The 15,216-nt window shown below is 42.0% G+C and overlaps 1 protein-coding gene across 3 annotated transcripts in view; it reads left to right on the forward strand.

Annotated features, from left to right (window-relative positions):
• LOC137298950 (low-density lipoprotein receptor-related protein 1-like) overlaps positions 1-15,216 on the forward strand; it is a 158,475-nt gene that overhangs the window by 101,446 nt on the left and 41,813 nt on the right. For 2 of the 3 annotated variants that reach the window (XM_067831342.1, XM_067831344.1), the window contains 21 exons: positions 266-436; positions 929-1,076; positions 1,552-1,648; positions 2,240-2,365; positions 2,627-2,854; positions 3,062-3,257; positions 4,183-4,289; positions 4,777-5,061; positions 5,591-5,842; positions 5,999-6,263; positions 6,697-6,969; positions 7,271-7,395; positions 8,703-8,825; positions 9,249-9,506; positions 9,751-9,937; positions 10,917-11,121; positions 11,405-11,597; positions 12,397-12,525; positions 13,429-13,563; positions 14,152-14,388; positions 14,787-14,939. In XM_067831342.1, the coding sequence (XP_067687443.1) occupies positions 266-436; positions 929-1,076; positions 1,552-1,648; positions 2,240-2,365; positions 2,627-2,854; positions 3,062-3,257; positions 4,183-4,289; positions 4,777-5,061; positions 5,591-5,842; positions 5,999-6,263; positions 6,697-6,969; positions 7,271-7,395; positions 8,703-8,825; positions 9,249-9,506; positions 9,751-9,937; positions 10,917-11,121; positions 11,405-11,597; positions 12,397-12,525; positions 13,429-13,563; positions 14,152-14,388; positions 14,787-14,939 (3,893 nt within the window). The remainder of the gene's footprint in view (positions 1-265; positions 437-928; positions 1,077-1,551; positions 1,649-2,239; positions 2,366-2,626; positions 2,855-3,061; positions 3,258-4,182; positions 4,290-4,776; positions 5,062-5,590; positions 5,843-5,998; positions 6,264-6,696; positions 6,970-7,270; positions 7,396-8,702; positions 8,826-9,248; positions 9,507-9,750; positions 9,938-10,916; positions 11,122-11,404; positions 11,598-12,396; positions 12,526-13,428; positions 13,564-14,151; positions 14,389-14,786; positions 14,940-15,216) is intronic. The other variant, XM_067831343.1, reaches the window with a different exon arrangement.

A 15,216-nucleotide genomic window follows, 5' to 3' on the forward strand; every position in this document is an offset into this window, starting at 1 on the left:
CATTCACCTTATGTGTCAGTTTACTTCAAGGATATGTGTTACAGTGCTTCTTGTTGGCAATTATTCCTTGTCTCTGAACATACAGTGTACAACTCAAAAGAAGTTGGGACTGCTTTTATATATTTCTTTAGTAAACCTGTCATCGAGATGCTATGAAGCAATGTACTGGCACCTAAGCATGGTATTATTGAGATTATATGAAACGTGGAACACATCCAATTGTATGATCCCAGACTCTTGTCAGTGTTTCCTGTTGTGTGTGCAGATTGTTGTTCTGGACTGACTGGGATGGAACTAAACCTCGTATTGAGCGTTGCTCTATGAGTGGGGAACAACGACAGGTTGTGTACGACATCACCAGGATCCAGGGTGGAGGTTGGCCCAACGGACTCACCATCGACTATGAAGCTAGACGACTCTATTGGGCAGATGCAAGGTCAGCAAGGAACAGTGCCATGTTTAAAACATGCTTCTCAACAGTGATAGAGATATAATGCTTTCATATAAATAACATTAGACATGAAACTCACTCAGCATTGTTACAGGTTTGAATAAATAGACATTTGACTGAATAATTTCTCATATTAAAATAAGATGTCAGTGTCTGTGTAAAACAGTGAGTACTTAGTATTACTGAATAGAGCATCGGCTTTTCCTAGATCCTGCAGTTTGGTAATGTCTGATGCTTGCAGAATGTGCTATAATCCCGTCATGCTTAGTATTTACTGGTGCAAAGTTGTCTCCCTTACTCTTATCAGGATTTGGTTGTCACTGTCAAGAAACCCCAACCCAGTGGATGTCCTTCAAGTAACAGAGCTATGACCAAGTATTTCTCTTCATCCTAAAATATGAGCCACCAATATTTTTGAAGTATTTCTCAAGTTTTTTATCACAAAAATTTTATCTTTCCGTGTTTGTCCTCCTGCAGGTCTGACTCAGTCCACACCAGCACATATGACGGCCTGGACCACCATCTTGTTGTGCATAATCACGACGCCCTGGCCCATCCATTTGCGCTGACTCTCTTTGAACACTTTGTCTACTGGACAGACTGGAGGACCAACTCACTTGTCAGGGTAGGTGCCACAGTCAGGGATTGGGGTCAGGTGTGGTTATAGTGGGGTGAAAGGATTAGGGATTGGGAGAGGAGTTGGTTCGAGGATGACTGGTCACTGCTAAAGGGTAAGTTCCAAAACTAGGAGTAGAACGTAGAGTCGAGGTTGTATTCTATAGTCTGGGATTAATAGAGGGCAATGGTTGTATTCTTGTTCCCGGGGGTCAGGAGAGGGGTGGATGGTATTTTTGAGGTTTGGGGCAAGATTGGGGATTGAGATGTTATTTTAGCCCGGTTTCATCTTGAAACAGTATGGCATTTGGGATTGCATTAGGATGAGGTTGGTGAGATATGTTGCTCAGGTTTATACAGCTTTTGATGCCCCTGGTATTGGGGTATTAACAACAGAGTTCCAGTTGCTATGACTATAGTTTAAGTTTGATATGCAAATCCAGGAAGTTTTGTATCCAAGCTGCATTTCAACTGTCTTTTCTCAGGCCAACAAATTCAATGGTTCTGATGTCCTGACGATCCAGAGAACATTTACACAGCCCTTTGACCTGCAGGTCTTCCACCCTAAGCGACAACCACCAGGTATGTATCCTGCTCTGTCAGCCTACATAGCACAATCACCTCCGTCATGCTTCCACACACATTACCACAGGACGTGTTACCAGATTTTAGTGTATGAATGTGCTTGCCAGAGAATACTTTATTGTATGTAGTTATGGGGCAGGTGGGGTAGCCTAGCAGTTGTAGTGTTGGCTCATGACGCCAAAGGCACGGGTTCAATTCCCCACATGGGCACTATGTGTGAAGTCCATTCTGGAGTCCTGTGTTGTGATGTTGCTGGAATATTGCTAAAAAGCGGTGCAAAACCCAAATCGCTCGCTCGCTCGCTCACTCACTCACTCACTCACTCACTCACTCACTCACTCACTCACTCACTGTATATATTGATGATATGCCATGCATTCATCATCTGTAATAGCTGTTATTTTGGGGTATTTTGAAGATTTTGGTTATAAATCGGTGATGAGAACAATCAGAGGTAACATTCAAATTCACCCTTTTTTGATGGCATCTTTTGGTTATGCCTTTGAATCTGTACACAGAGAAAACATTTAGTGTCTTGTATGATGTATGAGGAAATAGGTGTATTCCTCCTGATACCAACTGTTTCAGCCATCAACCCTTGTCGTGAGAACAACGGTGGCTGCTCCAACTTGTGCCTCATTGGCTTCAACCATACCGCCAGCTGCAAGTGTCCCCATCGCATGAAGCTTAAGGCAGACATGAAGACATGTATTGGTATGCGGACTTGTCATGGTCATCTTCATTAAGGTCAAGGTCATGTTAAGTGAAGGATTTTATGTCTACCCTCCTGAGGGAACTGACGTTCAAAATTGAATGCATTTGAGTGAATTTGGCACGTTTGTCTTGGACCTTTTATGAAAATGTAAGGGAGATTGACTTAGTCAATTGTCTTGATTCATACACAATGATTGGTTTGTATCGTCTCAGATCCAGTACACTGTGAGACAAGCTTAATTGGTTAACCTCTGCTTACAGCCGACAACAAGTTCCTGTTGTTTGTGAAGGAAAATGAGATACGTGGAGTTGACCTGAACAACGCCCATTACAACGTCATCCCCTCCATCACTGTACCGTTCGTGGAGAACGCCACCGCCATTGATTATGACAGCTCCGAGGACAAACTGTACTGGACAGACAAGAAACGCAATGTCATCCGCAGTGCATTTATCAATGGAACTGGGATTGAAACCATCATCGACTCAGGTAGGCCGTTACTCTGAACCAGGTTCAGGGTTGTAGGAAGTAAAGGACTTTACAATTTCTGTGCATTAATTAAGTTGTTCCACTTGTATGGCCATTCCTATAGACCATGATCCAGTTTCTCTGGAATGCTCTGGTATCATTAACAGAAGTCATTTTTACCACAACTCTCCCTGCCATTTTTGCTGTACCATGATGTTTTTGTTTCAGGAATATCCAACCCTGAGGGGTTTGCGATAGATTGGTTGTCCAGAAACATGTACTTCTCATCCTATGATGACCAGAAGGCCTCAATATCTGTGGCCAAACTGGATGGTGCCTACCGCATCGAGATTGTCAATGCTGTAGCAACAGCCAGTGCCAACTTGTTAAAACCAAACTCCATCGCTGTCCACCCCAAAAAAGGGTCAGTAACTCTGGAAGTTTTTTTCTGGGTAGTGTGGTGTATATGAAGTTAAAGATGTGGGCACAATGACACTAGAGATTAATCAGGATTGGGGAGAGTGTGATCATTAATTAGTAGGGGACAGTGATGACGTCACAGATTGGTAGGAGTTGGGGAGTAGGGTAACATGGTTTTGTAGTGGATGACGTTCCAAATTGGTGTGATGGGTGACTGGTGACGTTACAGATTAGTCAGGGCGGGGACAGTGTTATTGATTGGTAGGGGATGACATTCCATATTGATGTGATGGATGACGTTACGGATTAGTAAGGGCAGGTGACAGTGTTATAGATTGGTAGGGGATGATTTTCCAGATTGTGATGGGTGACTGGTGATGTTACAGAATAGTCAGGGCTGGGGATGATTTTATAGATCGGTAGTGGATGACATTCCAAATTGGTGGGATGGGAGACTGGTGATGTTAGGGATTACTCAGGTCAGGGGACAGTGTTATAGATTGGTAGGGGATGATTTTCCGGATTGGTGGGGTGGGGGACAGGGAAACATATACTTTTGGAAGCGAATAAGGGAACACTTGAAAGCATAAGTGTTCCTTTATTCTTCTCCAGATTTCGTCACATGCTTTGTGTTGCATTGTGGGTGATATTCGGAAAGAGACTAGAGGAAGACTTGTACGTTGAGGTGATATTCATTACCCTGAGTATAGATAGGTAGGGGTGGGGATTGTTGTAACATGTTAGCAGATGACATTCATCGTTGGTGTGGTGGGTGATGGGTGACGTGTTAAGGATTAGTCAATACTGGGGACGATATTATAGAATGGTAGGGGGTGGTGACTGTAATACAGGGATCCATATTGTACATTGTTTGGAAGACAATAGCATCATTCTGCAGGCTTTGTAAGATGTGGCTGTTGCTGCTCCAGGTTGATGTTCTGGTCCGATCTCGGAGGAGACAAACACCGTATCATGAAGGCCAACATGGACGGCAGCAACGCTAAGGTCATCATCCATGATGCCAGGCACCCTACAAGTGAGTAGTTTCCATGGATACATCTAATATCCAGTGCTACACAAACACTCACTGATTGTTCAGGCAGCTTCAGCCATAAAGGACTGTCTCTACCAGTCCTGTTTTAGAAGGATCTACATCGGAGTGATAATATGACCACTGTTATTCACATATGGGCAGTGTGATGGATTTGGTTTGCTTCATGAGTTGTTAGTCAGTCTTTGTATGTTGGTCATCCGAATAAAATTTATGAATGTACGTTGATATGTGATAACAACCCAGGTGTTATGTTGAAGACCTGAGATGCATTAGCAAGACCTGTCAGTATACAGGAATGTACCATTGAACAAGCTTAAGTTGTAAGTCCATGATGGAGACTCACCAAGCTCTATAGATGTTGCTGGTTTAATGGTCTGTATGTATTTGTATTACATCTGTATGTCAGGTGTAAGGGTGGACATGAAAAGGAACAAGCTGGTTTGATGGTTCCTCTGTAATTGTTTTGCAGGTTTAACAGTGGACATGAAGGGGAACAAGCTGTACTGGATCAGTCGTCAGAACAACACTGTCAACATTTGTGAGCTTGACGGCTCAGACCTGAAACAATACACCCGTGATGTCATGGATATCAAGTCTCCAGTTTCCATGACAATCTATGATAACACCATCTATGTAGCCAACACCAGCAACATACTCAAGTTTGACACTGAGAAGAAACAGATGCTGTCCATGAGGGACAACACGCCACATGTCTATGCCATGCAGGTGTACGACCCCAGCAGTCGCAAGGATGGTAACCACACACTCTACCTTTCATTTCTGCTTGCTGTGTTTTTGTGCGGTTAGAATGTATAAGCCTTAAAACCATTGTGCACAATATACTTGATCTGTTTACTAAAGTTTTCCTTATCCTGACTCGTACATTATTGGTTTTTCTCCTTTTATTTCTATGATACTGTGGAAACCTCCATCCTGTTGTTCCCTAGTGAACAGTCGGAAATAACTCACCCCAAGTGGGCCTCTCATTGCCTCTGTGCCAGCGACCCACGTCACATAGTTGGTTATGTTCATACTTTCACAAGTATAAAACATAAGAAGTTAGTTCCAAATTGTCACTGGCTCATTCCCATTGTTAGGACCAACAGATTTATTGACATTATTTGTTGAAGTATTTACTATGTATTTGGTCAACATGCCTGACATGTTGCCTGGAGTCTTACTCTTCCAAAGTGTTACTATTTATATTTATATGGTTATATTTAGAAACATGAATGAGTCGAAACAAAAGACTTGTACACAGTTTTTATGCACTTTTTCCTCAGGCAGCAATGGGTGTCATAAATCTAATGGTGGATGTGAGCAGATGTGCCTACCAACTGGGGAGACGTCCAAGATCTGCAAGTGTACTGCAGGCTTCAAGCTGAGCGCCAATGAGAAATGTCAGGGCATCATGTCCTTCCTGTTGTATTCCACTGAGTCTGAGATTAGAGGCTTCTCACTGGACGACTCCAGGAATGAGGCTTTGGCTCCAATCTCCAAAATATCTCTGGCAGCTGCAGTGGACTTCCATGCCGGTAATAAAAGATACTTCTTGACCATTACCAGTCAGTGCTATCATCTGAGTACCAATAAAACTCCTAGGCTTCTTTTTGTCCATTACTAATCAGTGCTAATACTAGCATCAAGACTTCAATTGACACAAGTTATCCAAACTCTTTCACTCCCTTCAGACACAGACACAATCTTCTGGGTGGACAGCAACTCTCGGACAATTTCCCGCATCAAGCGTGATCTGACTGGACGGGAAACTGTCATCAGCGATGGCATCAATGGTATTGAGGGGATAGCTGTAGACTGGATTGCTGGCAACATCTACTGGACCGACAGGGGACACGACACTGTAGAAGTGTCCTCATTGAACGGCTCAAATCGTTATGTTGTCATGCATGGCGACATGGAGAAACCGAGAGCTCTAGCAGTTCATCCAGTGATGGGGTGAGGAAACAAAAGTACTGATTAAACAGTGAATATCTTAGAGAAATAGTTGTATGGTTGAGTCTAGCCAGGTTAACAGGCTGATGTAAGGCTCTTGTTTTAAATATTTTGATGAAGGTTAGTCAAAGGTCAAGGTCAACTGTGGGGATTGTTTAAAACATAGTGATATTTTAGTCAGTTACGAAGCCTGGTTACCTAAAAAAATATGAAAGTGTATAGCTGCTCGTATCAACATCTGCCACGTAAAATCACAGTGACATGTCTCAAAGGTATATGTCATTTTTGAGGTCAGAAAGAACATTTTAACACCCACACATCAAAGTTCCTTTCACTAATAAAGTTCAGAGATTTGAATAACTGTTGAATCCGGTCCCTCTTGTTCAGAATATGTTTTATCAAATCTCTGTATGTATTGTAATCAATTCCGTTCCAGTTACATCTTCTTCTCAGACTGTGGGGCGAAACCGAAAATAGTTCGGGCTCTCCTGGATGGGTCTGAACGTATCGACTGGATCGATGAGAACATCAGTTCACCATTTGGTCTGACAATCGACTACAAGTCCAACCTGCTGTTCTGGTGTGACAAGGACTTGGATGTCATTGAGAGTGTCGACATTGTGTCCAAGAAACGAACAATCATTTATCGAAACCTCACAGACTGCATGTCTCTCACTGTCTTTGATGATTATGTTTACTGGGCCGACTCGTAAGTGGGATTGATAATGTACCACTGTAATAATATATCTGTACTTATCTGTGTATTGTGTGGTAGTTGATAAACTTGTTCTTTGATTTGTTGAGTGAAATTTGTGTGAAGTAATACTCAAGGAACTTAAAATCAATAGTAGAGTATAATACTGGTCTTTTCTCATGAAATACATCATGTTAGTTGTGCACCTTGATTCATAATTTGAAGTGACTTACGGGAAAGCGCCTGTCATTGACAGTATGCTTTAAGGTAAATCCAGACAGCTTTTAACAATGTAATGTAATTACTCATGTTTCAGAACAATGGAAGCTGGGTCGATTGCTCGTGCCAGCAAGAAGGATGGAAGCAACATGCAAGTGCTGAGACAGGGGCTGCCCCAGAGACTGAAGGATATCAAGGTGTTTGACAAGCAAAGACAAAGTGGTGAGTGGCCTGTCAGCCAAACTGTTGTGTTGTCATTCTTGTAGCATGGACCCTGAACACAGCTGTTACTTTTAATCTGTCTTTCAAACATATTTTGAGGACTTCAGTACATTGTAGTAGTGCATTTGAATGTACTGCTGGATTCATCATATAAATGAAATTAGGTTAGAATGTCCTGTTATCTGTTTGATAAATTTCATTAAATAATGAAATAAAGTAAGAATGCTATGTTAAATCTTTTCCATAACAAAATTAAGTAAGAATGTCCTATGTACTCTATTTTATTCTGTAATTAAATAAGAATGCCCAGCTAAATGTCATAGAGAACATTACACTTTTAAATTTGCTAGGTCAGGCCTTTTCGGGTAGGGTTGCTCCAGTCTTTAGGAGCTCAATGTGCTGTGCAGAGTTGTATTCCTTTCACTTCTGTCACAAATTAAGGTCATATTCCTGTAAGAGCTAAATCTTGGTCAAATAGACATTAAACCAATCTCCATCAGTCACTCTGAATTGTCTGTGGCATTAAGCCAATCTCCATCACTCACTCTCAATTGTCTGTGGCATTAAACCAATCTTCATCACTCACTCTCAATTGTCTGTGGCATTAAACCAATCTCCATCACTCACTCTGAAGTGTCTGTGACATTAAACCTATCTCCATCACTCACTCTCAATTATCTGTGGCATTAAGCCAATCTCCATCACTCACTCTGAAGTGTGTGACATTAAACCAATCTCCATCACTCACTCTCAATTATCTGTGGCATTAAGCCAATCTCCATCACTCACTCTGAAGTGTCTGTGACATTAAACCAATCTCCATCACTCACTCTCAATTGTCTGTGGCATTAAACCAATCTTCATCACTCACTCTGAATTGTCTGTGGCATTAAACCAATCTCCATCACTCACTCTGAATTGTCTGTGGCATTAAACCAATCTCCATCACTCACTCTCAATTGTCTGTGGCATTAAACCAATCTTCATAACTCACTCTGAATTGTCTGTGGCATTAAACCAATCTCCATCACTCACTCTCAATTGTCTGTGGCATTAAACCAATCTCCATCACTCACTCTCAATTGTTTGTGGCATTAAGCCAATCTCCATCACTCACTCTCAAATTGTCTGTGGCATTAAACCAATCTCCATCACTCACTCTCAAATTGTCTGTGGCATTAAACCAATCTCCATCACTCACTCTGAATTGTTTGTGGCATTAAGCCAATCTCCATCACTCACTCTCAAATTGTCTGTGGCATTAAGCCAATCTCCATCACTCACTCTCAAATTGTCTGTGATACCAGGCACCAACATATGCAGCAAGAACCAGTATGGCTGTGAGCAGCTGTGTCTGTACCGGGGAAGATCCAAGGCCAGTTGTGCCTGTTCATATGGCAAGCTCAGCTCTGATGGACACAAGTGTGAAGGTGAGTCTCACTGACGAGGTTGTTTCATAAATCCAGGTAAGCTGGATTGAGTTTTCATATGTAGGATGCCTTGTGATGATTTCAAGTAAGGTCAAGCTTTAAGCAATCAGTGCTGAACTTAAGAGGTGACCATGTGGTTCTGTTGGTCCTACTTTTAGTGATTTGGTTTGTTGCTGCTGATTTCAACACATCAAGATTGAGACAACATTCTGAAACTCTTAGGGTTTGAATATTACTCAATAGTTCCTGAAAAAAACACAAATAAGACAGGATTTTCACCCAGTGTTGTGTTTTGTCTTACTGCAGTGGTTTATGATTTTTGCTTTGTTTGTATCAGTGATGATCCTAAGTGTAACTTGTGGTGAACACTGGTCTGTATATACAGTGAACAAAACATCCCAAACCTTTCTCTTGTTGTTTCAGAATACACAGAGTTCCTCCTATTCTCAGAGGTTACTTCACTCGAGAGCATCCACATGAAGGACAAGCCTGACCCCAATTCTATTCTGAAGCCTGACCCCAATCCCCCTATAAAGCCAATCCACAATGCCACGTACATGAAGAATGTCATTGGACTGGCCATGGACCATGCTTCCCAGAGGATCTTCTACAGCGACATCCAGAGAGGCGACATTCAGTCCGTCTTTTATAATGGTTCCGATATTAAAGTGCTTGTTGAAGGTTTGTATGAAATTGTGTTAGTGGTAACTAACTTTGACCTGTTTCCATTGCTTTGACATGTTTCTGTCAGTTGTAACTAGCTTTTGCCAATTTGTCGGTTTTAACAAGATCTAACCAGTTTCTGTAGGTTACAATAAGCTCTTATCTGTTTCTGCGGGTTTTAACAAGCTCCGACCTCTTTCTGGCAGTTTTAACAAGCTCTGACCTCTTTCTGTGGGTTTAAACAAACTGTGACCTGTTTCAGGAGTGGGGGCAGCAGAGGGGTTGGCATATGATTCTGACACTGGGGACCTTTACTGGACTAGCTACACAAACTCCTCTATCAGCAAGATCAACCTACGTAAGCCCCCCAAGGAAAGACAGGTGAAAGTCCTCATCCAGCTCACCTCAGAAGACCATCCTCGAGCCATTGTCATTGATGTCTGTCAGAGGTAAGAGCAAAACTGTCATGATTGATGTATCAGAGGAGGCCATGTTGTCTAGGGGCAGCACACTTTATTGTTTACATTTTCTACCTTATGGTATGGTTAGCCATTGTTGAACAGACTGACTGTTGGTTTGAGACCCAGCTTTACCATGATGTTGTTTCTCAGTTTGTCAGTACCCTTTCAGTGTGTACAGGTGACTCACCCATTACCAAAGGGACATTCTCACTTATCTAGCCTCATGTCAGAATGTTGAGTTTTGATTGGTCCACGTGACTCTCATCAAATACCATGTACATCCATCACGATCCGCGAGCGGGACTATAAAAGTTGTGTAATCCCTCTATGAAAGTCATATCACCCCGCTATGCCTCGGTGGTGACGCAATGTGAGAAAAGCGTGCTTCGACAAGCCTTCAGTAATCCTTGTAAACAGTGGCCTCTCACGTTTATAAAGACAAGTCGATTTGATGCGTATTGTTTTGTTTTGATTTAGTGAAAACATTCAGCTAGATAAATGCGCTATCACATCGTGTCGAGGGAAATACAGGGTTTTATCAGTTCCTCATAAGGTTGCATTCCCTACAACCTTACTCGAGACTGATAAAACCCTGTATTTCCCTTGACATGATGTGATAACTTATAATGTTAGTGTTCTCTGACAGTTTGGCCATATTTTATTGTTAATTAAGGTTGATCATGAGAATCTACATAATGGTATGGATGAGAAAAACATTCGAGCACTGGAATGGTGCTGATAACACATATATCATAATCAGCTAAAAATGATGTGATGATGCTGAAACAAAGCAGCCTTGAACCCAGCTGATGACTCCTTCCTGAAGCTCACAAATAACTAATGCTTTTGATGCAGACATAATAACCAAGATGTCCTTTTAGTTCAGAAGAATAGAAATTCACCCAGAAAGGATGACCCAGATCTCAGAGTACAGTATAACCAACTCACTCTTTGATTCCTTTTGCAGCAAATTGTTTTGGACAAACTGGAATGACCAGAAGCCAAGCATCCAGTCTGCCTACTTGACTGGATACAAACCCAAGTCGATCATTACGGAGGATGTACGGACTCCAAATGGCTTGACTGTGGACCACCGTGCCCAGAAGCTGTACTGGACTGATGCACGACTGGACAAGATAGAGAGATGTGAATTTGATGGCAGTAACCGAGTGGTACGACTATAATTCTACAGTCAGTCTATTACAGTCATTGGATCTATCTATCAACGCACATGAGTGAGAAACAAAACATCTTTCCACTTGTACCCTCCTACCTTGTAGCCTCCTTTCCACTTGTAGCCTCCTACCAGTTTTCAGCTGTTAGTTTGTCTTCCGGGGAGCGTTGCAGTTCAAGAGTGAATGTTCAACATGTATAACGCTCAAAAGTTACCGTGAAACAGTGACATCTGTAACTGTATCTGTAACCAATAGTTGATTGTCTGACACCTTGTTACAGATAATTGTGACCAAGATCCCCCAACACTCCTTTGGTATCGCTGTGTATGGAGACTTCATCTACTGGACAGACTGGATGTTGCGTGCCGTTCTCCGTGCTAACAAGTACACAGGGTCGGGTCTCACTTGGCTCCGGAAGGGCATCAAGCGGCAACCGATGGGAATCATTGCAGTCACCAATGACACCAATGACTGTAAGCATGTCCTACACAATAGTAATGGCCAGATGTATATTTCAGTGAAAAGTTTAGACTCACTTAAACACACTGTGTGTGTGATGTAACTGATTTCTCCACTAAGTTGATGGAACCAATTGCAAAGCTTGTGCAGATACATTGCACAAGGATCATGCATCAAATTGCTGAAAAGCATGTGCATATCTTGTGCATGTGAACAGCTGTGTGTGGGTATAAAGTTTTGTTTAGAATTCACCAATTTTCACTGATTTTTATCATTTATTAAACTCACAACATTAACCTTTTAACATTAAGAATTTGTTTTACAAAACATCAGTTCATTTGTAAACGGTACCTTTAGGCACTATAGAATATTCTGCAACATTTAGTTTAGAACAGATGCCTGATGTAAGAGGCTATATTTACACCAGTGAGTCTAAACTTTTGATGGGCAGTATGGTTGTGAAAGTTTGTGGTGTGGAATAAATGGCTGTGTGTGACATGAATGATCATAGCCGCTCACAAGATTTGATCTGGTTTGTGTATTGGTCCTTTTAATCATGGATCTTGGCTCAGGTCATGGTTTGGCCAGATATGTACAGGCCTTGTGATGAACTGAAATGCTAGACAGTGATTCTGTTTAGAGGTGAGGGTACTAAGATCATAATCCAAAACTTTGGACAAAGTGATATTCAAACGGAGACCTCCATATTTTGAGTGCTATGACCCCTTCATCGATGAGAACCCTCCTCCACATCTGAAGTATTTGACTGCGATCTGTAATGTAGCGTCACTGTCATTATATATCCTACTCCAGGTACTACAAATCCTTGTCATGGCAGCAAGTCTGGCTGTGATGAGATCTGCACTGCAAGTGTCCATGGCCAGGCCGTGTGCAGCTGTCGCGATGGTCATGAACTCCTGAAGGACAAGAGGCGATGTGTTGGTAGGTAGTACTCATAGTAACCTTTGTAATATAGACATGGGGACAAAATAGCATGTGCAAAGTGTGCGTCCCAGATTTTAGGAAAATAATACAAACAAATTGACAGGTCCGAAACTTTAAAACAACATATGCAGGAACGCCTCTACCTCGTCCAGAGAACCTCTGCATGCTTTCTATTGCCAAGTATAATCGGTTAGATAATTCAAAAAACGAAAGTGAGTTGTGACTGGTTCGCTCAACTTCCCAGCATAGACACCTGACTGGATCAAAAGACAGTCAAGGGAGGTAATGAATTTATCGGGCAGAGCCGTAGATGCGTCCAGGGTATTGTGGAGACTTATCGGAACATATACCCTGGAAATATCGAGGATGCATAAAACTAAACTTAAACTGTATTTATAGAAATGTAAACGTTTGGTCTCATACACCATGATCAGTCTTTTTAGGTGCCACAAAATCATTTGCTGTGTTGCAACCTGTCGGCAATGATTGTTGGTTTGCATCCTGAACTCTTCTTCTTTCCCCAACCCATTAGTATTTCTATTGCAACACAGTGCCCAAGCTCCACCCGACCCGAGAAGGCCAGGGGTAGAATAGGCCTTCAGCAACCCATGCTTGCCATTAAGGCGATTAACGAGGTCAGGTGGTCGGGCTCGCTGACTTGGTTGACACATGTCATTGGTTCCCAGTTTGCACACATTGATGCTCATGTTGTTGATCACTGGATTGTCTGGTCCAGACTCGATTATTTACAGACTGCCACCATATAGCTGGAATATTGCTGAGTGCGCGTAAAACTAAACTCGTTCACTCACTCACTCACTCCCCCAAACTCCAAGTTTAGCTGCAAGCTGGTATACCAAGAATTGCCCAGTTCATCGGCTCCCTTCCCTTTGTTTCCAGATGCATCTGTTGTAAGTGGTTGTGATCTGAATGACTTTGTGTGTGATGACAAGAAGAGATGTGTTGACATCAGCAAGACATGCAATGTCATCAACGACTGCCTGGATGCTAGTGATGAGGACCCAACTCTTTGTGGTGAGTGCTTTCAGAATATACTGCATGTCGTCAGACAACTTGAAACTCAAACTGATACAGAACTAATGACAGCATTTACGTCTTTTGTGTATGCTAACCCATAATGCAATTGACAGTGTATCCCTATATATGCTGAACAGCAAAAGAGATGCAAGTTTAAAAAAATTGAAATTTCATTAAAGTAAGCGTTCATGTTTACGTTTTCTAACTTTTATAAAAACTTAACTGAAAAAAGTGTTTCATTTCTTTTTCTGTTCTGTATGGAACACTGTTTGCATGACAACTTCTTCAGGTAGTCTTGTTATTAGATACGACTAACAGGATTGGTTGTTCAGGCTTGCTGACCGAGTCTACATATGTCAGCGTATCCCAGTTGCATAGATCGATGTTCATGCTGTTGATCACTGGATTGTCTGGTCCAGATACAATTATTTACAGACCAGTGCCATGTAGCTAGGATATTGCTTAGTGCAGTATAAAGCTAATATCTCATTCACTCAGGCTGCATTTAACGTCCCCTGGCATGTGAAAGGTGGCTTCACTCCCCTCAAGATTTACAGCTTGTCACTGTTTGTGTCTTGTTTGTAGTGGGAACCAGACAGTGTCCCGTAGACTACTTCACTTGCAACAAGACCGGGCGCTGTATCACCATCGACAAGATCTGTGACGGCAGCACAGACTGTGGGTCTGATGATGAGTCTGATGAGTACAAGTGCCCATGCAAGGTTAACGAGTTCCAGTGTGCCAACGGCAGGTGTATCAGCAGCAAGTACAGGTGTGATCGGGACAGCGACTGCGCAGACCACTCGGATGAGATTGGGTGTAGTAAGTTCCTATTTCTTTTTGCAAGGTGAAACAGATTAAACCTTGTATGTCAGATACTGAATCAGTCTTTATCAACTGGTGCTTGTCAAAAGAAGTGAAAGTATTTGGAAGTCAGTCTTTATGAATCTGGCCGAAGTATGTTATCATATACCAGTTGATGAATGTTCATGAAGTCCGTCACAGGACTTGTTTGGTCTTGAATAAACAATTTACTGACACCCATGAGTTTGCTCAATATTTGCTGAGAGAAATATTAAAAAAATAAACAAAAATCCACATAAATGGATGGCATGGGTTTCATTATTACTGTTGAGAATGACAGACTGGAAGTAACTAAAGATAGTCTTATCTGACATCCAAATTTACACACACTAACTCCTGATGGCTGTGTGTTTCAGACCTGACATGCTCGGAGCTGGAGATCGACGGGGAATTCCTGGAGGGGCTGGTCTCCTGCAACACTACATCGGCCTGCATCTACCCCAGCTGGAAGTGTGATGGCAGCAATGATTGTTGGGACAACAGCGACGAAGAGGACTGTGGCAAACGTAGTGAGAGATTGTCACGTCTAACTGTTAAAGAAAAGCTTCACATTTACTCTCTATATGAATTCTAACATTCTGATATCATGAAATAGTAACTTGACATGCCCATAGAGAATAAATTCCTCTGATAATAGGCCTATAGAGAATTCATTCCACTCCAACAGTGTAATGTGTTCACGTAGATAAAGCTAACTTCTTAGTCGTCATCACCATACATGCATGTGGATTTCTCTGGACAGGTGAGTCACGATATGGCTGACACATTGCTGATGTGACCATAAGT

Source organism: Haliotis asinina, chromosome 10, assembly GCF_037392515.1.
Source record: "Haliotis asinina isolate JCU_RB_2024 chromosome 10, JCU_Hal_asi_v2, whole genome shotgun sequence".
Classification (NCBI taxonomy): Eukaryota; Metazoa; Mollusca; class Gastropoda; order Lepetellida; family Haliotidae; genus Haliotis; species Haliotis asinina.